This window comes from Gracilinanus agilis, chromosome 3, assembly GCF_016433145.1.
Source record: "Gracilinanus agilis isolate LMUSP501 chromosome 3, AgileGrace, whole genome shotgun sequence".
NCBI lineage: Eukaryota > Metazoa > Chordata > Mammalia > Didelphimorphia > Didelphidae > Gracilinanus > Gracilinanus agilis.
Window position 1 is genome coordinate 369,901,728 of NC_058132.1, and position 21,872 is coordinate 369,923,599.

The 21,872-nt window shown below is 34.4% G+C and overlaps 1 protein-coding gene across 1 annotated transcript in view; it reads left to right on the forward strand.

Annotated features, from left to right (window-relative positions):
- Positions 1–21,872, forward strand: part of SENP7 (SUMO specific peptidase 7) — a 161,802-nt gene that overhangs the window by 12,567 nt on the left and 127,363 nt on the right. The window contains exons 2-4 of the mRNA XM_044670123.1: positions 3,165–3,217; positions 7,501–7,605; positions 16,925–17,025. Of these exons, the coding sequence (XP_044526058.1) occupies positions 3,165–3,217; positions 7,501–7,605; positions 16,925–17,025 (259 nt within the window). The remainder of the gene's footprint in view (positions 1–3,164; positions 3,218–7,500; positions 7,606–16,924; positions 17,026–21,872) is intronic.

Here is a 21,872-nt window from a genome sequence, read left to right on the forward strand (position 1 = left end):
CTGAGGAAGCCTAGTTTTCAATTTGTTGGGCAGTTTGGTATGCATTGCTAATGTTTGGAAACTTAGACCCTTGTTTCCTCATCTTTCACTGGCTACACTGGGATTTCCCTGTTGAATTTTAGTCTTATCCTTTATGTTAACACTTTGAAATCTGTTCTCTTCGATAACGCTTGGTCTTCTTTCTCTGTCAAATTCTAAGATGGAATAGTCACAGTGCTTTCTAAGGATCTCATGATTTTTGTTTAATTTACCACTTTTTCCTCATAATTAAGCCCATAATAGCACTTCTCCTTGTTTCCTGTGCCTTTTTAAAGGATGGAACTGTCATTAAGACAAAATAAGAAACGATAACTTTTTTGCTATTTGAAGATAAGAGATATTTGCAAAATATTTAGACTTAAGTTTGTAGAAACAAGGATTTCTAAGAAATTTTGAAAGACAAATAGCTCTTCAGGTAAAAAAGATAAGTACTTGAAGTCATACTTTTTATATCCTCCAAATGCTGTCAGGACATTGTTATTAAGTATTTAAGTATTTCAGATAAATAATGGAAAAAGGAAAACTTATATACTTTTTTAGTATAAGACATATGAATTATGTTTCAAGTCTATTTCTTATATTTTGGATAATAATAGTATAATAAGAAAAAATAAATATTGTATTTCATTGAAACAGAATGAATTTTAATTGAACAGAATTATAATAAACTTGATCAATTTTAATTTTAAAAGTTTTCTGACCTTGGGCAGGTCACTTAACCTTTGGTATCTTAGTCTGTTCTACAAGGCTGTGAAAGAATGCTCATCTTTATTGGTTAAGGGAATTAACTTCAGGAAGGATTCCCTTCACCTATAAAATTTTAAGTCTTGACCAAAATACTAATGTCGAAAATAACTAGATTGAATTTTTCAAATTTAAAGAAAAAGGATTATAGAAGGAACTAAAAAGCAAAATCAACAACATGTTTGTTTACAGGAATTATATTTTTATCCATAATGATTTCCTAGATCCAGTTTGCAGGTGGACCTACTATTTACTTTGCCTATTGCTAACTCACAAATGATGGGGCATAACAGGGATGATATAAGATAAAATGAAGTTCATACCAGAAAATTATTGAGGGGTGTGCAGAAAACATTATGCACAAATATTCAGAATTTCCCTATGATTCCATAGATAAGATATTTTCTTTCAGTTATGAAGATTTCAGCCCAGATATATATGATAAGCAACTGTATCAATGCCCACCTCTAGGGGGTCAGCTCTGTTCTAGGACCTCTTCATTATTTGGTTGGATAATCTATAGAGAGAGAGAAAGAAAGAGAGAGAGAAAGAGAGAGAGAAAGAGAGAGAGAGAGAGAGAGAGAGAGAGAGAATGAGTGTGTGTATGTTTCTGTGTGTCTGTGAAATCATAGTTCTAGTCCTATTCTTCACTCCAAATTTATGGTACCATAAAAATGATAAATATGAGTACTAGGAGGAAATATGGAAAGACTTATGTGAGTAATGCACATGGCAAAATCAGCAGAATCAGAAAAATAGAATACATATTAGTGACATCTATATGAGAATGATAAAAAATTATGTCAGAGGTATAGCTTTATAAATACACAGAGTGATTGGAAGAATTACTTCTTTGGTTTGATTTGTATTTCCTTAAAACATTTTTTTCCTTTCTCTAAATTTTTTGTGTTTTAGTTGGAAACTTATGTTTGGTTCATTTGTTTACTTATTGGTATTTGTTGTAAATTTTTAAATTTTTTTTAGTAATAATAATATTTAAAAAATAAACCCTTACTTTCTGCCTTAGAATCAATACTGGGTATTGGTTCTAAGACAGAAGAATAATAAGGGTTAGGCAATGGGGGTTAAGTGACTTGCCCAGGGTCATACAACTGGAAGGTATCTGAGGTCTGATTTGAACCCAGGACCTCCCAACTCTAGACCTGGCTCTCAATCCACTGAGCTACCCAGCTGCCCCCGATATACTTTTAAGAAGCTACTTGTCTTTAAATGTTTTAAACCTGACTAATTGGTAGAATGATGGCATCATTAGCCAAAATAGGAAAATCAGAAGGAAGAATAAATTTTGAGAGAAACCATTAGTAAGAAAAGGGTCTAAGTTCCTATTTAAATATTTGTGATTGCATTTCTTGAAGAAATTACTGGTAATTCATGTGTATTTTCACAAGCTAACTACCTGTAATTAAATAGTAACAATATTAAAGCACTTTAAGCTTTAGTATATTTTAGTTTTTAGCCATAGGTATTATCTGTAAACTGACAATTTTGAATATTGACATTTCTTACTTTATGAAATATATTTCAGCAGTTGGCTAGGAGTCACTATTCATCCATCCATTTATTTATTTATTTATTTGTCTATCTGCCTATCCATCCATTTATTTATTTATTCATTCATTCATTTATTTATGTGTGTATGTATGTATGTATGTATGTATGTACCTGTTTATTAATTCATTAATTAATTAATTTATTTATTAAAAACCCTTACTTTCTGCCTTGGGATTGGTCCCAAGGCAGAAGAGTGGTAAGGGCTAGGCAGTGGGGATTAAGTGACTTGCCCAGGGTCACACAGTTGGGAAGTGTCTGAGGCCAAATTTGAACCTAGGACCTCCTGTCTCTAGGCCTGGCTTTAAATCCACTGAGCTAACCAGCTGCCCCCTAGGAATTATTTTTATAGAACAGATCCTCCTATTTCATTGTCATGGTGTTGTCAAAAGGAATAATCCTAATTAGAGTTGAAAACTGTTGCTCAGGAAAGAAAGGGTTAAGCTTATGGACAAGACTGTGCTTTGCTAGGTATTCTAGAAATGGGAGTGCCAACCCCTGGACTTCTTTTTCCTTTCTAAAATCATTAAAATCTTACTTTTGTTCAGAAATCTCTATGGTTATTTGAACTTGGTCTCATCTTTCTTTTGATAGCTATTTTGTTGTACTAACACATTACATCATAGACCCCAAATTCCTTGAATTTTCAAACTTAAGATTCTATAAAGTGCATTAGTTTTCTTTATCAGTTACATAAATTTTGAATGAAATAAAAAGTTTATACAAAAATACTTAAAATACCATTTTATTAGTTTATTTCTCTTATTTAAACTTTGTAAGTGATAATTTTTTGTTGTTTTTGTTTTTCATAGAAACTGTAATTGAAGGAAAAACGAAAAAGGCTTCATCTTCAAATTCCCGTGAGGTATGTATTGTTCTGCCTTTTAACTTGTTCATTATCTTTACAATTCTTCTTGTATCATTAGTTTTGGACTGGGGAGGAGAGGGACATCAGTTATCAACCAGGAATTCCTTTTTTGCCCTAAAACTTGTTTAATATCATTTAAAAATGTATGAAAATATCCTGTATTATAGTTGTTGAATTACTGGATATGTTTTTTTTTAATTTTAAACATTTATTAATATTCATTTTTAACATGGTTACATGATTCATGCTCCTACTTTCCCCTTCACCCCCCGCATTCCCCCCACCCATGGCCGACACACACTTCCACTGGTTTTATCATGTGTCCTTGATCAAGACCTCTTTCCAAATTGTTGGTAGTTGCATTGGTGTGGTAGTTTCGAGTCCACATCCTCAATCATGTCCACCTCAGCCCATGAGTTCAACTGGATATGTTTTAATTAATTTTTTTTTGATAATGAGTATCTGTAAACTCTTTGAGGGCAGGGACTATTTTTCTTCTTTCCTTTGTATCCCTAACCTAGGTTAGTGCCTTGAACGACTCTTTTTTGTTCTAAACTTTTGATTTCATTAGTTCAGGGAATTCCTTTTATGAGAAGTCCCTCTATAGATTCAGAAAATTCAGTGACAATTTTTGTCATTTGGCCTTCTTATTTCTTGGTGGCATTGAGAGTTTAAATGATCTGCCCATGGTCACCCTGCTAAGTCATTGGCAGAGCAGAACTTTTGAACCCTAGCCTGCCTTATTTTATTTAAATTTTTAAATTTAGAATATTTTTTCCATTGTTACATGATTCAAAATCCTACTCCTTCTCTCCCTCCCCCCCCCCCCCCAATCCACTCTTTCCTCACCCCTCCGGAAGCTGACAAGCAGTTCCACTGGGTTATACATGTATCATTGTTCAAAACTTATTTCCATGTTATTCATATTTCCAGTAGAGTGAAACCTTAATCACATCCCCATCGAATTATGTGATCAATCATGTTTTTCTTCTGCGTTTCTGTTCCCACAGTTTTTTCTCTGGATGTGGATAGTGTTCTTTCTCATAAGTTCCTTTGGATTGTCCTGGATCATTGCATTGCTGCTAGTAGAAAAGTCTATTACATTCAATTGTGCCATAGTGTTTCTGTCTCTGTGTACAATGTTCTCCTGGATCTGCTCCTTTCACTCTGCATCCATTCCTGGAGGTCTTTCCAGTTCACATGGAATTCCTCCAGTTCATCATTCCTTTCAGCACAATAGTATTCCATCACCCATCAGATACCATAATTTGTTCAGCCATCTCTAATCAAAGGGCATCCCCTCATTTTCCAATTTTTTGCCACCACAAAGAGCGCAGCTATAAATATTTTTGTACAAGTCTTTTTCCTTATTATCTCAACAGTGGTATGACTGGATCAAAGGGCATGCATACTTTTAAAGCCCTTTGCTCATAATTCCAAATTGCCCTCCAGAATGGTTGGACCAATTCACAACTCCACCAGCAATGTATTGGTGTGTCCCAATTTTGCCACATCCCCTCCAGCATTTATTACTTTCCTTTACTGCCTTATTGGCCAGTCTTAGCCTGCCTTATTTTAAAATTTGACCTTTGTCTACTAAACCTTGCTCTTGTAATTGCTTACTTCATGTGTGTTGAATTGAGTTGACTATTTGGTGTATTATAGTAGCATAGATATATATGTGATATATAGGTGTAGTACCGATATAGACATGAGACATATAGTGCCATGGAAGTTGCTTTTTTGTGAAAAAAATATTTTTAGATTGTAAAAATTATCATTTATTTAAAAATATTCTTTTAAAAATTTTTTAAATTGTGTGTTTAATTATTGATTAACCTAATTGTACTTATTTCTATTTTGAAAGTGTTTTTAACAATGCGTGCTTATTTATAAAGGCATTTTCCTAGAATTTTGTACTTTAAATCCAGTAATATCTGATTTTCTATATTTATTTGATGGTAGTGCCTTTCTTTAAAGAATCCAAGGTTGTGTTTTGAGTTCTGTAGTTTGCTACATTTTATATTATAAAGTTGAAATATGGCTGAATTCAAGTCAAATACCATATGAGTTAGGGAGATAAATATAAATTCTTTCCTTCAGACATCCCTTTCTCCACCTCTCCCCATATCCCCTACACACATAGAAAAGTATACTCAGAGAAGTAAAATATAGTGGTTTTTCTGTTACTTATAGTCTTTTTAATTTTAAGTCAAAATTCCCTATGGAGTTCATTGTTCCTGAGCTCCCTCCTAAATTTATATGGTGTTATTAAAGAAAAAAAATAGACTTTTTTTGTTTTTATAGCATAGTTATTTCTGAATCTCTTCCCTCTCCTGCCCTTCACCTTTTTTTTTACTGAAAATAGGAAGGTGCTTCCTTATCTCTTCTCAGGGTCCAAGATGGGTCATTATAATGACTTTGCATTCAGCTTTATTTTAGTGTCCTTTTCATTTACATTACTGTATACATTGTATATATTTTTCTCTTGACTTTACTTAGCTTACTTCAATTTTTGTTAGTTCAAAAGTTCTTGAATTCTTCATATTCATTGTTTTTTGAGTGAAATGATATTTCATTATATTTGTATGCCAGTTCAATCATCCCTTAGTTGATGGGCATATTTTTTTTTTAATCCCTTACCTTTCATCTTGGAGTCAATACTGTGTATTGGCTCCAAGGCAAAAGAGTGGTAAGGGCTAGGCAATGGGGGTTAAGTGACTTGCCCAGGGTCACACAGCTGGGAAGTGTCTGAGGCCAGATTTGAACCTAGGACCTCCTATCTCTAGGCCTGAGTCTTAATCCACTGAGCTACCCAGTGGCCCCCGGCACATTTTTTTTTAATGGATAATTTGAAAGGGCCTGGCTTCTGCCCCAAAATACATGCCATGTCAGACTTTGAAATACTACTATTAGTTTAATTTTTAAACTATTTTTAATTTTTTAAATTTATTTTTAAAATTATTACCCTCTACTCTTTTGTAATGATATATTTTGAAATATTTCCCCTATGGGAAGGTTAACATATTAAACTATCAGCTATTAGTGAATTAGTCTGAATTGGTTTATTATATTATTTTCCTTTTAAGATAGTTAGCTAGAATGAGGGTAAATGATTAAGGGAAGGAGAACATAACAATTTTTGAGCATGAAGGTATTATCTCTTTTCTCCCGTCTTTCTCATCAAAGATCATCCATTCCTTCTGCCTTTTGTCTCCTTCGTCCTATTTCATATGAAGAGGTAGGCCTTCTTCTTGACAAGGTCAGCATACAAACATAAAACAAGTTTTTCCATTTTATCCAGTCTTCTCAAATAGATTACTCCTTCTATTATACCTATTTTCTTATTTATCTTTAATTTCTTCCTTTCTTATTGTCTGCTACTCTGTTTCCTACAAAGTATGTCCATGTTACAATAAGTCCCTTTACTTTTCCTCTCATTCTCTTCTTAATTCTCTAGTCTAGCTTTTGATCTCATCATTCCACTGAAGCTATCTGCCCAAAGTTACTAATGATTTCTTTTTTTTTTTTTAAACCCTTAACTTCTGTGTATTGGCTCTTTGGTGGAAGAGTGGTAAGGGTGGGCAATGGGGGTCAAGTGACTTGCCCAGGGTCACACAGCTGGGAAGTGTCTGAGGCCAGATTTGAACCTAGGACCTTCTGTCTCTAGGCCTGACTCTCAATCCACTGAGCTACCCAGCTGCCCCTGCTCCTTGGGTATTTGGCAAAAGCTGGACCTCACAGCCAACACACCTCCTTTCCTCTGGCTTGGTCATACTCCTACACCTTTTTTTCAAAACCCTGGCTTCATTCCATTATGGAACTCTCAGGTCTTTAGAGCCAACCTGACAGCCTGGGTGCTACTGCTTAATCTCCCCTTTACACTGTCAAGGGCAGTCCATACTTCTTGTTTCCTTCTAATGCCAGCTAAAATCACATATTTTACAGGAAGCTTTTTCAGATCCTCCATAGTCTTTGTGCCTCCTCTCTGTTGATTGTTTTTAATATGCCCTGTATATAGCTTATTTGAACTAGTTATTTACATGTATGCATGTGTTTTGAATGAAATCATTGATGTGGACCAAAATTTACATATGTATAAAAGACATTCAGCATAAAAGTGTAATTATTTTCATATGACATGCACTGAATTTCTGAATTTGTTAAGTGTGCTACCTTTTTTCAGTTGCTCCTTTTGCTTATCATTCAGAGAAAATGGAATGCCTGTCATTGAATTTAAGTACTGGATTAATATTAAAAAGATGACTTTCTCTTTCTAGTTTCGAATACCAAAGAAATCAAAGTCAAAGCCAGAAGATATTCAAGTTCAGGCGCCTCAGTCAAGATTCAGAAGCTCAGACAGATGGGACCACCCTTTGCAGGGGGTAAATGAAAACTACTTTTTTTTTTTATGTGTACATTTTTAAAAGTGTATAAAATACTTTATTAAAACCATTTTAACTTTCCTATATTGCCCCTTTCTTGTTCTTTCTAGTTATTCATTTTGCAGTTTTAAACTTAGTTATTCTTGCTATATTGTAAGATGCTGACTTAGTCTTGATTCTATCTTCATATATATCTTGTTTTGCATAATTGGCCACTTATAAGTTATTTTATAAATCAATTATTATTTAAATAGGTCAAGTGTACAATTTAAAGTAAGTCTAGAGTCAATTTCATTTTCTTTTTGTTTCATGTTAAGATTTTTCTGTATTGTACTTTTTAAAAGAATGACATAGATAGTTCTAAAAGATTTTTCTGCTTAGGAAAGTAAGACATTTCAAACATTGTGTTCTTTTTTTCATTGAGGGGGAGATAGCTAAAACAGTGAATGACAGAATCAGGATCCAGGAAGATTTCAACAGGCTAGAATGTTGAGTTCAGTCTAATAATATGAAATTGTATAAGGATAAAAATAAAGAAATACTCAAGTTCAGAAGTACAAGATGGGGAATAGTATAGTAAGACAACAGTTTATCTGAAAACTCTCTTGGGGTTTTATAAATCAACAGTGTGTGGCAGACAAAAAAACTAGTGTAGTTTCAGGCTATATTGAAAGTGACATGGTATTCAGAACTAGGGAAGTGATAATTCTGTTTCACTATGTCCTAGTCAGACCACATTGAAATATGATGTTCAGTTCCAAACAGGTTAGTTCCAACCTTTCAGTTCCAACCATCTTAGGAAGGATATTGACAAATTGACAAATTTAATTTATCACTTAGAACATCTTCATTTGAAACAAGCATCCAGAGGATGTTAGCTAGAATAGAGAATGACCTGGAGTTCTTTTTTTGATTTTACTTCATCCTGGGCAATTATCTTAAAAAAAAAAAAGCTTTCTTTTGTTTTTTATATTGTCTTCACTTCTGAAGGCCTTGAGGTCTTTCCATTTGAAGATTGGTTGAAGAAACTGGGGTAAAGACAGAAGACTAAAGGAAGGGAACATGATTGATGTTTTCAAGTATTTGCCTAATATGTGGAAGAGGGATTAGATTACTGCTTGGTCCCTGAGGGCAGAATTAGGAACATTGGGTGGACATCTGAAAAAGAAAAATTTAGGCTGATGTAAGGAAAAACTTGATAATGACTATAGTTATCCAGAAGTGGAAAAGTCTATTTTAAGAGGTAATGAGTTTCCCTCTATTAGAAATCTTCAATCAGAAATGCAGTGACTACTTGACTTTGTTGTAGAGAAGATCCTAATTCAGAAATGAGATTGACTAGAAAGATTTGCCTTTCAAGTCTGAGATTCTTGATTCTTTTAGCCAGTATCAGAAAGTTCCTAGTCAAAAAGACTTAGAATAGTTACCTTTAGTTTTACTTCTTCTTTTGCCATCATATAATTCATGATCAATTAATCGTTTATTCTGACTTCTTCAAAGGAAAAATTTACCAACAGCATTATTTGTTTTAATTTATTAATTTAGACAGAACATTTTCATTTGAAATACATTATGAAATTATTTAGCTGTTTGTCTTTGGATTTAATAAACATATTTCTAGAATTTTATTTTTGTTTTAGTGTCTTAATCTTTCAATAAAAACAAACAAAAACCACCTTCCATGCTGTAATAATTGCTTCTGGAAGGAGGTAATTTTGCATATGGTATAATTATTGTATGTAGGAAATTATTTTAATTGGGAGGGAAGGCACTGGGCCACTAAGATTTGACAATATAAGGTATTGCGTACATCCATAGTTCCAGTATTAATCATTGTTATATTTATAGACAGTTTCCAACTTGTAATTGGATCATGTTTCAAAAGTTCATTTGCAAGGTGTCTTTTAGGAACAGATAAAAGTTAGCAAGCAAAGCCAGGAAAGAGGTTAGGAGTTCTGGGTTGGGATAGAAGGTTCTTGCTTCCTCAACATTGGCCAGAGAATATAGGAAGGAGTAGGGCGACTAGTCTGTTCCCCCCCTCAGTGGCCCATAGGGAAGAGAGAAGAAAAGGAGTTAATCCTCTAGCCTTTAGCTTCCTTCACATAAGGAAGAAAAATGAGCAAAAGAAGGAACAGAACTATCAGGCTCAATTCCTACTGCTTTTTTTGCTGCTAGATAAGAAAGAAGTAGGAACAAGATCAAGAAGTCCCTATTTCCTTCCTGGCACTCAGTCAGCCTGTTAACATTCCTAAACATCTACTGTGTACCAGGAACTGTGCTAAGCCCTGGGGATTCAAAGAAAGGCAAAAAGACAGTCCCTGATATTAAGGAGCTTACAGTCTAATGGGGGAGGAACAATGCAATCAACCATGTACAAACAAGCTAAAGACAGGATGAGGAGGCAAAAATTAATAGAGGGAAGGGTCTGGAATTAAGGAGGATTTGAAAATGCTTCCTGTGGAAGCTGAGATTTAAGCTGGAACTTGAAGGAAGCCAGGGAAGTTGAGATTTAGAGATGAAGAGGAAAAACATTCCAAGGATGGGGGAAAGTCAATTAAAGTTCCTGGAGTTAGGACATAGAGTGTCTTACGTGAGGAACAGCAAGGGTAGCCAGTGTCACAGAATCTAAGAGGAATTGGGGGACAGTTAAATGTTTAAGAAGACTGGAAAGGTAGGTTAGGATATTAAAGCTTTGAATTCCAAAAAGAGGATTTAGTATTTGATACTGGAGGTGATAGGAAGCCTTTAGAGTTTATTGCATGAGGGGGAGGGTATAACATGGTTGGATTTAGCTTTAGAAAAATTACTTTGGTGGTCGAGTTGAGGATGGGCTGGAGTGGGGAGAGCCTTGTGACAGTGAGACTGACTAGTAGGCTATTGCACTTGCTCAGGATTGGGGTGATGGAGGCCTACACCAGAGTGCAGCATCAGAGGAGAGAAGGGGCATGTTTTAGAGATAACTGCAAAAGTGAAATCGACAGGTCATGGCAACAGACTGGATGTAGGAGAAGGCTAAAGAGAGAGTAAGTAGTCAAGGGGAACATGTAGGTTGCAAGGCTGGGTGATTGGGAGGATAATGGTGCCATTGGTAGTAATAGATAAGTTAGGAAGAGGAGAGAATTTGGGGGGGACAAATTTGGTTTGGACATAGTTTAAGATATCTGTGAGATGTCCAATTTGAGATATGTTAAAGGTGGTTGGAGATGCAAGATTGGAGGTCATTAGAGAGACCAAGGCTGTAGAAGTAGATTTGAGAACCGTCATTAAACAGATAATAAGAAAAACAGGTAAAATAGTAAAGAGGGAGAAGAGAGGAAGGCCAGAGGAGTGCCCTGTAGGTCACTTACATTTGGAAAATGTGATCTGCAAATCAGCAAAGGAGACTGAGGAATACTTATCCTTCAGAGAGGAAGGAGGAAAATCAGGAGAGAGTCTTGAAAACCTAGGGAGTATTGAGAACAGGATGATCAACAGTGTCAAAGGATTGAGGAAAGGCCAAAAGATTTGACAGCTGAAAGATTATTAGTGACTTTGGAAAGGGCATTTTCAGTTGAATGATGAAGTTGAAAGCTAGACTGAAGAGAAGGAAGGAAAAAAGTAAAAAGAAAAGGAGTGGAAGCACCTTTTAGTGATGGCTTCCTCAAGGAATTTAGCCACAAGAAGCAGGAGAGATATGGGATGATAATTAATTCATGCTTAGATAGGGGTGTGACAGGATGAAAAGTCAAGGACTAGAACCAGAAGCCTTGCTTACTTTGGTCAAATTAGGTCCCATACTCAGGCTGGTGTCACCTCTCAGCTCCATCATCTTAGAGAAAATGCAGTGACTCCCCATGCCAGATGTGAACTTAGGACTTCTGAAATCAATTCCAACTAAAGTTTCTCTGATTCACACATATTCAAACACCTGTCTGCCACCAGAGTCACTTATGGTCTGAGACTTTACAACTTACTCATTCCTCTCTAGTCTTCTCCCTATTCTACCTACACAATTAGTGAATGCTGTTGCTGTACTAATCTGTGCTGCTTAATTGTGGGAACATCACGAAGAAGGAATAGGGCTCCTGGCAGAGGAGGCTGGATGTAGCTAATATCTTTCTTTTTGTATTTTTTATTTTCTTATTTCCCCTGTTTGAGCTTTAATAAAATAAATTGTTGTAAATTACAGTTCTAAGCTAATCACCTTGAATAAAGTATACTATTGGCATTATAGAAAATATATAGTATAATTCTCACAGTAACTCATTGCCTTCAAAGAAAAACTATCATATAACTCCAAAAATTATAATTTAGCTCTGTGAAAGATCTGCAAACTTTTGCAGAGCAAATATAATGTCTTACAACTCATAAAACCAGTCCCTTTAAGCTCCTACATTCATTTTTCTAGGCTTCTTAATAATTCCTAATACAAAGTTCTACTTTTATGCTTCATTGAGGTATGAAGGTAGCTATGGATCTCAAAGGCTATATGATTAAGTATAAGCTTTGGCAGGTCAAATCATTCTGGAAAGATCTGGACCAAGTCTGTGAATGACTAGCACAGTTAAGTTTGGAGAACATAATATCAGTAGGTTGGCCTCTGTGAGATAAATTCTTTGCTCTTGACAACCCATGAAAAGAAGAAAAATGCAAAATAAGCCTTAATACTGGTAAACCCCTTTGACTTCTCCAGTGAATGATAGTGATAGAAAAAGGATAGATGATGTTAAGAATCATGTTGTTGTTAGATGATTACTAAACATTAATGGTTACAGAAAACATGATATTTTTGTTCAATGAGCAATGAATTGACACACTATTATAAGAATTGATATTGTAAGCTTTTAAAAAAATAACCAGATTATTTAATAATCAGCAAAGACCATGCATTCACATACCAGTGGGCCCCAAGCAGATATTCTAGCATTCTTATATAGGTCTTATAAGCAGGATGGTTACAAAAGAATTTTGCAGAGGGCAGAAGGAATATCTCTATTGCTGTACTCATAGTAAGCTAAATAAGAAAATAAAAGTAATGTGCAACTGGATGGAAGATTTCTTACAGCTTCTCTTTGGAAAAGCAAACAAAGGATTTGGTAGAGTTGGTTTCATTCAGCATCAGAAGGCAACAGGAAATCTTTTTTGGTAATATTATGACAAGGTTAAGCAAAATGATGACCAGAGAAGTAGTTATTGATTCTTATCTAGATTTATTATAAAGTATGGGAAGTAGGGAGAGTCTTCCTGTGACAAACTTGACAAGAATTTTCAAACCCAGTCAACATATATGGTATCATCATGAATGCTGGCATAAAGGAATAAGGATTATATTGGAAAATATGCCTCAGGTTTGAGGAATAAAAAAGATCAAAGGCTTGTGAACAACTCAGAAGCCTTACATTTCTTTGTCATGGATAGTTTCTTTGAGAAGAGAGTAAAGATGCCAGACATGAAAAGCAGTGAACAACATCACAAGGAATAAACCTGATGATATCTCATCAGGAAACAATTTCAATGTGGGAATAATATTGGAATCATCTCTCTGTATGTTGTCAAATAATTGGCTATTTAGAGCAAAGGTCAAAATCAGTATCAAGCTGGAAAAAAATTGTTTGCAGTGTTTTGTTCTCCTATTTATAACAACTTTTAATTGACCTGTTAAAACAAGGTGATGAAAACTTGGAAATGGGAAAAGGTGAAAATATTGACTTTGGTTAAACTTTTCTAATCAAATGGGAGTCACCAAAACAAAAAAATCCCTCCCCAAATCCCTAGAAACCTCATCTATCAACAAATTCTTTATCTTTTTATCTAACTGAGAAAAAAATAACTTTTGGTTTATCATGCAGCCTCATTTGTAAAACATTACAGAGGAAATGATAGAAGATTATGAAAAAAAATTATAAAATAGCAAGTAGCAGAAGCGAAAACAAGATTAACATGAGAGTCAACTGAGTTTTATCATCTCAAGATCATTCATAGATGAGACTGTCAAGAAAAGAGCAAATAGCAAACTATTTCAGTAAATGTTCTATTTTTGTTATCTGAGACAGGAACTACCATATTTATACTCTAAATTCACATTCTCTGGTGTGCTGTACAAAGAAGTAGTAGAGCATTGAAGATACAGTTGGGAAGTATGGACCAGACTAAATACACACAGAAAAAATACATATTGGAGGCAAGCAATCTTGAAAGCTTTGAAAAGATTGTTTTTAACATATCATAGAGAGGGAGATTTATCAAAGGAATGGAAAAAATTACAGATTATATTGCTATCCTTAAAAGATGATCAAGGGAACAATGACTAATACCTGCCCAATATGCCCACTTTATAAAATTTTTAGAATGATCTTCATGTGTATGTGTGTGTGTGTATCTCTTCATGTATATCTATCTTTCTATATCTTCATGTGTATATATCTTCATATATATATATATATGTAGCTATATATATCTTCATGTGTGTGTGTGTGTGTGTTGCTTACAAAAACACTTTTGATTCATTAGAGCAGGACGTAGTCTTAAGTATCCTAGTAGGTAGTGGGTCTCATCTGCATATGTAAGATGATTTAAGATTCCTTTAAAAATCACAGAGCTAACTTTTTTTCACCAATCCTGTGATTAATCATATCAGTCAAATCTCTGGAAGTATTTACTCTCTGTCCTAGATTATGTCCTGAATAAGTTCCAAATGAAAGAGAAACTCCTTATAGAGGATCAGTTCTCCCAGATTCTTGTTTGTGGATGATACATATGGATCATATCAAGGTCCCAAACATTATAAGGCCCACTTATTGAAATTTAGGAATACTCAAAAGAGATAGGCCTAGGGGGCAGCTGGGTGGCTCAGCTTGATTGATAACTAGGCCTACAGATGGGAGGTCCTGGGATCACATCTGGCCTCAGACTCTTCCTAGCTGTGTGACCCTGGGCAAGTCACTTAACCCTCATTGCCTAGCCCTTACCATTCTTCTGCCTTAGAACCAATACATAGTATTGATTATAAGATACAAGGTAAGAGTTTATAAAATAAAAAGAGAGATAGGCCCAACAGTTCTCATAGGGAAAACTAATTAAATTTAAAACGCCTGTTTTCTCTACTATAATGTGAAGTAGGATGGCCTATCTATTGAGTCACACAATATAAGTATATTTATGACAAGCCCTGTGAATGGACAATGGTTTGGGCCCAGAATGGGAAGAAATGTATGGGCTGGATTGCACTTGGGAAACTCCTTAATGACTTTAGTGATGCCAAGCTTCTCTCCATCACAAAGGCCTATATTTTAAAAATAAATTTTCTTCTGGAAGTGCAATATGACTATCACTTTTGGACCAGGATAGTCTCTGAAGAATCAAATTTGTGAGGGACCTCAAAGGCAACAAAAAAGTGCCTACTGGAGATACATAGGTTGTAACATATTTCATTGATGACTTAAGCCAGGGATATTATTGAGGAAAGGGAGCCATGCTGGTCAAGTGGTAGAGAAAGGGATAACAAGTAACCGGAGTGTCTTACAAATTTCTATGAAAGGTACCAAGAGGAAGAGGAAGGGTCAAAAGGTACTAGAGGAAGGTCTTGTGTACATGCAAATACAGTCAGTTCTCTTATAACACTTGTTTTGAAAATACAGTGTTCCAATGCGATTTATATATTAGGGACAGCTAGAACATAATGCAACTTTTGAGTTTGCTCATGCATGATTTCACCTATGAGAATTCAGAAAACACAACCCAGCTGAATGGAGCAGCATTAGAACATATGAAACATGCGCATGTACCTTTAACATGTACCAACCACAGCAGTTCACTGTATGTCTTATTCTACAAGGGAGGGGTTTGCAATTCTTACACATATGTGAACTCAGCTATATAAAAAAACTGTTCATTCAGCATCCCAAACACATCTATTATAGTATTTATTCTGGTTTAGTAGCAACTGTTGGGAGAGGCTGTTCTCACACGTAACCATGCACTACTCCCTTCTAATCCACACTTTCTTCTTCCATGGCTAAGGCAGGGCAGGAAGGCCTTGTTTGATGATTGCCAGGCCAACTAGTGGGAACAAGGGTGCAGACCAAGCAGCAGCCTCTAATATTTATTGTGATGGAGAGAAGCTTAGGATCATTAAAATCAATGAGGAATTTCCTGAATGCAATGCAGTTTATAATGTTTTTCCAATTCTGGGCCCAAATCATTGTCTATCTGCAGTGCTTGTCTTAAGGCATTTATTTTGTATTACAATATTTATTGTAATAATTTGTGTTTCTTAATGATTTAATATATATATAAAATTGTTCTATTTTTACTAGGTTCTTATCTTTATCTTTTGATGTCACTGATGAAGTTTTTGAATGTTACTTCCTCTAACACCATTTTCATAAGCCTTGTGTTTTTTTTGTTGCACAGTTTTGATTAGTGGTATGATTTTTAGAAATGCATTTATCATGTTATAGCAGAGCTGACTGTATGTATATATAACTATGAAAAAGCTATGAAAAGACATAAGGAAAAGATCACAGAAGACAATACAGCACAGATATGGATGGGTTATTAATCAAGTTGATGAGATCAGAGAGTGTTTAAGTATAAAGATTTTTATTACTTTTTGGATTTTCCAAGATCTCCACATTAAAAAAATTAAACTTTATTAAAAAATTCAATGAGTATTTGATTTTCTTTCTCTCCATTTATTTCTTCCTCATCCCCAACTTCTTCTGGAGTCCTAAAGTGTTTAGTCCCTGATATAAGATGAGAAGAATGTGAAGATTACTTTGTCATTTTTTAGAGCTATATCTGTCATTACAGATATACTTAAAAAAAAAGTATGATGCTGACACATGCATCATTTTGTATTCTTAGTGAAACCTCAGTATCTTTTTCTGTAATAATTTTTTTAGATCCAGGCCTACAATTTCATTTATGTGGGGAATGTCAGTGTGGAAATTTCTTCAACCAACTCACATGGGCAGTTGCCTACAACTTATATTCTTGGAGAGTTGTTTCAGACTGACATATTATGCAGTTTGCCTTTTGTCACACAGCTGATACCTGTCAGAAACAGGATCAGAGGTTTCTGGCTTCTAGTATTCCACACTCTTTTTCTTGCTAATGATATATAGTTAGTTATTCCAGAAATTTTATTTGTCTGCCTTGTTTTTCATTCTTAGGAACTTCCAAGTGAACTTAGGAAGTTCTAAATGAATTTTTCTGCATTTTTCTATCTTCATTATCCAGGTATAATGAATATTTTTTTAGTATCTCGAGTGTCATAATAGCATATTACTCTATTCTTTTCTTCTCAATTCTGTCATATATTGTCTGTTTTGTTTTCCAGTGGATAAAGGGGGTAGGAAATAAAGGCAGCAGCTCTTTTTTGCATAAGAATAAAAAGGATTTCCATGGGTGTACTGTCACTTCTAGGCCATCTCCAAACAGGTAAGTTGCATGTGTGTGTAAACAAACAATTAAAATTTTTTTTTTAACCAGACATAAGTAGCTAAGTTAGTACTTTGATTTTGTATATTTTTAAATTTTGAGATCTTGAAACCTTTAATTATTTTTAAACTTAAAGTCAGGTGAAATGTGCCTGCTATTTCTGTTATTTGGAGGATACTTAGAATACCAGTTTTTCAAGTGTTATTTGGCAATAGGAAAAAGAAAAAACTATCCGATCTGGTTTGACATTGATCCTGGCTAATGATTACAAAATAACATGAATAAGTCAACTTGCTATTACTTTTGGGACTTGTAAATTTCTTGAAGATTTGGTGGTTACAACACTAAATATTTATTTAAAAATTGAGACTAAAGAGCAGGTAGATTTTTGTCTTTGGGTAATCTAATCATCAATCAGTCATTCAAATAGGAATTTCTTCTTTTCTCCCTTACTATATGGTTGCTGCTTGCCAGACACATTTTCTTTGCTGAAAGGGAGATTAAGCATGTATTAAAGATATTAGTCAGTAAACATTTATTTAGTACCTGCAGTATGCCAGATTTTATACTTAGTGCTGGTCCTATAAAGAAAAGGGGTCACAGTTTAATGGGGAAGACAACACATAAACAAATATGTAAAAAAGCTATTCAGGATAAATTGGACATAAGCTACACAAGGAAGACACTAGAATTAAGGGGACTTGGAAAAGTTTTCTTGTTGAAGGAATTTTAGCTGGAATTTGAAGGAAGCCAGGAGCCATAAATGAGGAGGAAGAGCATTCCAGGCATGGGGGTCAGCCAGTGAAAATGCTATCAGATGTTACATTTTATTAGAGAAAGAGGAAGGAGGCCACTGTCATCAGCACTTAATTGACTCATACATAATCAGAATTATTGAAAGAACACTGAAAAAAACACATCCTACAGAGATAGTATTCAGTTGTTCAAAACATTTTATGTTAGGAATAAATTCTTATCATTTACCTATTCCTAATATTTGGAAGAACTTGTATGTGTTTCACAAATGGTTATATCTTGTGTTGAATTCCTCTTTTTGCCTAGCATACAACATAACTGTCATTTAATAATTATTTACAATATAATGTTCAAACTATATTCTCAGAGTCATTGAATCTCACAGTTGGAAGGGACTTTGAAAGTTGTTTAGTAGAACCTCCTTTATAACACACATGGTTATCTAGCATCTGCTTGAAAACCTCTAATGACAGGAAACTTACTGTCTCCCGAAGCAAAGCATTTCACTTTTGACCAACTCTAATTTTAAGAAAGTATTGCCTTAGGTATAATTAGGTATAATTAGCCTCTCTATGACTTCCATCTACTGGTCATAATACTGCGCTCTGAAGCCAATCAATCAGTGAATCAATAAGCATTTATTAAACCTCTGCTGTGTATGAGACCTCATGCTAGAAATGCAAATCTAAAGAAAAAAGCAATCTCTTCTTATTAGGAGTCTTCCCCTCATCCCTGTCTCCCCTCTCTCTTCACTTCACTTACCAATCCTTCAAATAATTAACTGTTATTATGCTCTTTCCTCAGTCTTCTCTTGAATAAACATATCCCATTCTTTTATCTAACCATTGTATGATGTGGTTTTTGAGTCTCTTACCATCCTTATTCATTTCTCTGGGTGTACTGAAACTTGCCAATAATCTTCCTAAAATGTAGGGCCCAGAACAGAAATCAGTGCTCTAGATATATAGTCTAATTAGCCTGTCCTCATTTTAAACAATATGATTCTGTTATACAGCCATGTTCAGTTCTTTCAGATATTGATTCAGTGAGCTTGCATGTCACTGCAACAACCACATTTTTTTCCTATGAACTGTTACCTAGCCTTGTCCCCTTGATCTTGTACTTGAATAGTTGATTTGTGACTTTTCAATACAATGATTTGAAGATTATTTAAAAAATTTTAAATTAATTAAAAAATATTCCAGATTATGTTAGTACAATTTTTAAGAACTGTTTTTTGACATTTTGCAATTCATACTTTCCTGATTAAAAATTATTAAAAAATTTTAAATCATGTTAAATTTATATCAGTTATGTATGAACTTTGGGCATATAAAGCTCTTTAGTGATTTCATATTTGCTAATAAACATGCATATGGTTATTTAGAATTCTCTTTTTTGAGAAACTTTTGTTAGCAAGTCAAATAGCTTCCAATAAATGGCAACATGAGTCTAAAAGTGATAAAATTTCCTTTGTCAATAATTTGGTTAGTTCCATTACCGATTCAGTTATTTTAGATCAAGCATTTTTTTGTCAGACCACAAAAATCAGGCTTTTGAAGATGACTATTTTAAACTAGTATAAGAATACTTTGAAAGCTCTAATTAGTTATATCCTTTTATTACAAGTGAGCATTTTGTAAGATTTAGAGATAGAAGGGACATTTAGTCAAATGTTTCCCTTCCTTCCTCCCTACCCTGCTTTATGGATGAGAAAACTGGGCCTAAAAAAGTTTACTGCTTGCCCAGCTCATCTGACTTCAAATTCACCCACTGCTTTTTACCTTATACCTCACTATCTTAATAAAGGTAGGAGAGTATAAAATCATTAAGTAATAACGTAATTTCTATTAGTAAGTTTATTTTCCCCCTTACAATCCTGTGAAGGAGGTTGCAAATTTTAAAAAAATCTTGATTTTAATGAGGAAACTGACTTGTTCAGCATCAATTAGTGACAGGTACAGCCAGAACTAGAATTCATGTCTTTTGATTCCTATTTAGCGATGTTTTCATTACACCTTATTGCCCTTCCTTTTTATTAAGACAATTTTCCCTCACTCAAATTCTTTTTTTAAATTAAGTTTGGTTTTTATAAAGATCTACCTCGTCTCACCTCCACCTCTCCATCTCCACTGAAAAAGCAAAACAAATTCCTGCATTGACTGGCCTCGACCCAGAAAATATATCTTAATCTTCATTGAGTCCTTTACCTCAGTTAGGAGATAGATAGCATATCCTTGGAATTGTGGTTCCATAGTATGGATCAGAGTTCCCAAGTCTTTCAGAGATGTTTGTCCTTTATGGTATTACTGGCTATTATGTAAATTGTTCTGCTTTTGCTCACATTACTCTTCAGTAATTTGTGGAAATCTTCCCAGGTTTCTCTGAAATTTCTCCTTCATAATTAACAAACACAACCAAACATAACCTTTCTGTCACAGAATTGATACAAAGTATAGGTTCCAAGGTAGAAGAATGGCAAGGGCTAAGCAATAAGGGTTAAATGATTTGCCCAGGGTCACACAGCTTAGGAAGAGTCTGAGACCATATTCGAACCAAGGACCTCCCATATCCAAGCTTTTCTTTTTAATAAAGCTATTCTTTTTAATAAAGAATATTTCGCACCCAAAAAAAGTAAGAAATTTTTTTTTTAGCAAACCTTGATCATATATTGAAAAAAAACCCTGACATATGCAATGTTCTACTCCCCATTTTCAAAGCCAATCTCTAGTCTCCATCCTTACTACCTTGGCCCATGAAAAGTCCAGTCTAGTACTTTGCTATTAGACCTGAGGATAGATGAGTATTTTTTATACTTACATCATATCTTCCTGTCTACAATCTAGGGTAGGGCCCATTACACAGGTATCGGACTTCCTGGGACCTAAAAAAACTGTGGTGATGTCTTGATAGGTTCCTTCCCCTACTCTGAGACGATGGCAGCCTCCACTGTTCTACCTGTGCTTTTTCTCATTTATATAATAGGATCTAGAGGTGGAAGAGACTTTAAAGATCAAAGTCCAACCCTTTAGTTTTTACAGAGGAGGAAACTGAGGCCTAAAGAGAGGAAATGCCAAGATCCAAATATTGTGAGTCTTTTAGCTGAGACCCAAATCCCAACTCTACTCTTCACCCTTCCTCCTGACTTTTCTGATTAAAAAATTTTTTTTCTTAAAAATTTGAACTTAAGACATAAGAAAAGAAAACATTTCCATGTACACAGCAGAATACAAAAAAAGGATTTAAAATGAATTTCTATTTCATACTACTTAAAAACACTTTAGTAAATTCCAAACATTACATTCATAATTGTACTGCTTGTACTTTATAAAATTCCTTTTTTCTTTTCTATACATTAAACAAAAGTTACATTGGCCCTCTTTAATTTGACATCAGTATAGATAAATACTCCTACTCTCCAGACTCCTCTCTGTAAAAAAAATGAGAGGATAAAAGAAAAAAAACTTGTAACATGAATTTATACAATGGCCCTGCCCCAAAATTTATGTCTTTTTCTCTATCTTGAGTCTAGTACTACTCTGTCAGGAGTTGGGTAACATTTTTTTTTTTTTTTGTCATAGATCCTCTGGAAACAGGATTGGTTATTTCTTTGATCAGAGATCTTAAGGCTTTCAAAGTTGTTTTTCTTGACAATATTGTTATCTATGAATAAACCGTTCTCCTGGTTAAGCTTACCTCACCCTATTTCTGTCCTATAATTTTCTGAAATCTTGCATTATTTTTTTAAGGCACATTAATATGCCACAGTTTGTTTAGCCATTCCCCAATTGATGAGCACCTCCTTAGATTTCAGTTTTCTTTTTAATACCCTCTTAAAGATCAGGAGATTTGTTTTGTTGATAGTTTTCATTCTAATATTATCTTCTCTTTTCTTCCCACAACCAAATGAGTTTCCCTGTTGAGTTTTATGTATTTTTACACCAAAATATTTGTTCAGCCTCCTTTGTTTTTGGGAAGAGATTCATCAGATACTTACTTGTATTACCCCTTTCTTCATATGTGTATGCTGTTTTTATGTATCCTGATTAGAAATAGCAAGTTCCACTGCCTTTTTTCTCTTGTCTTCATTA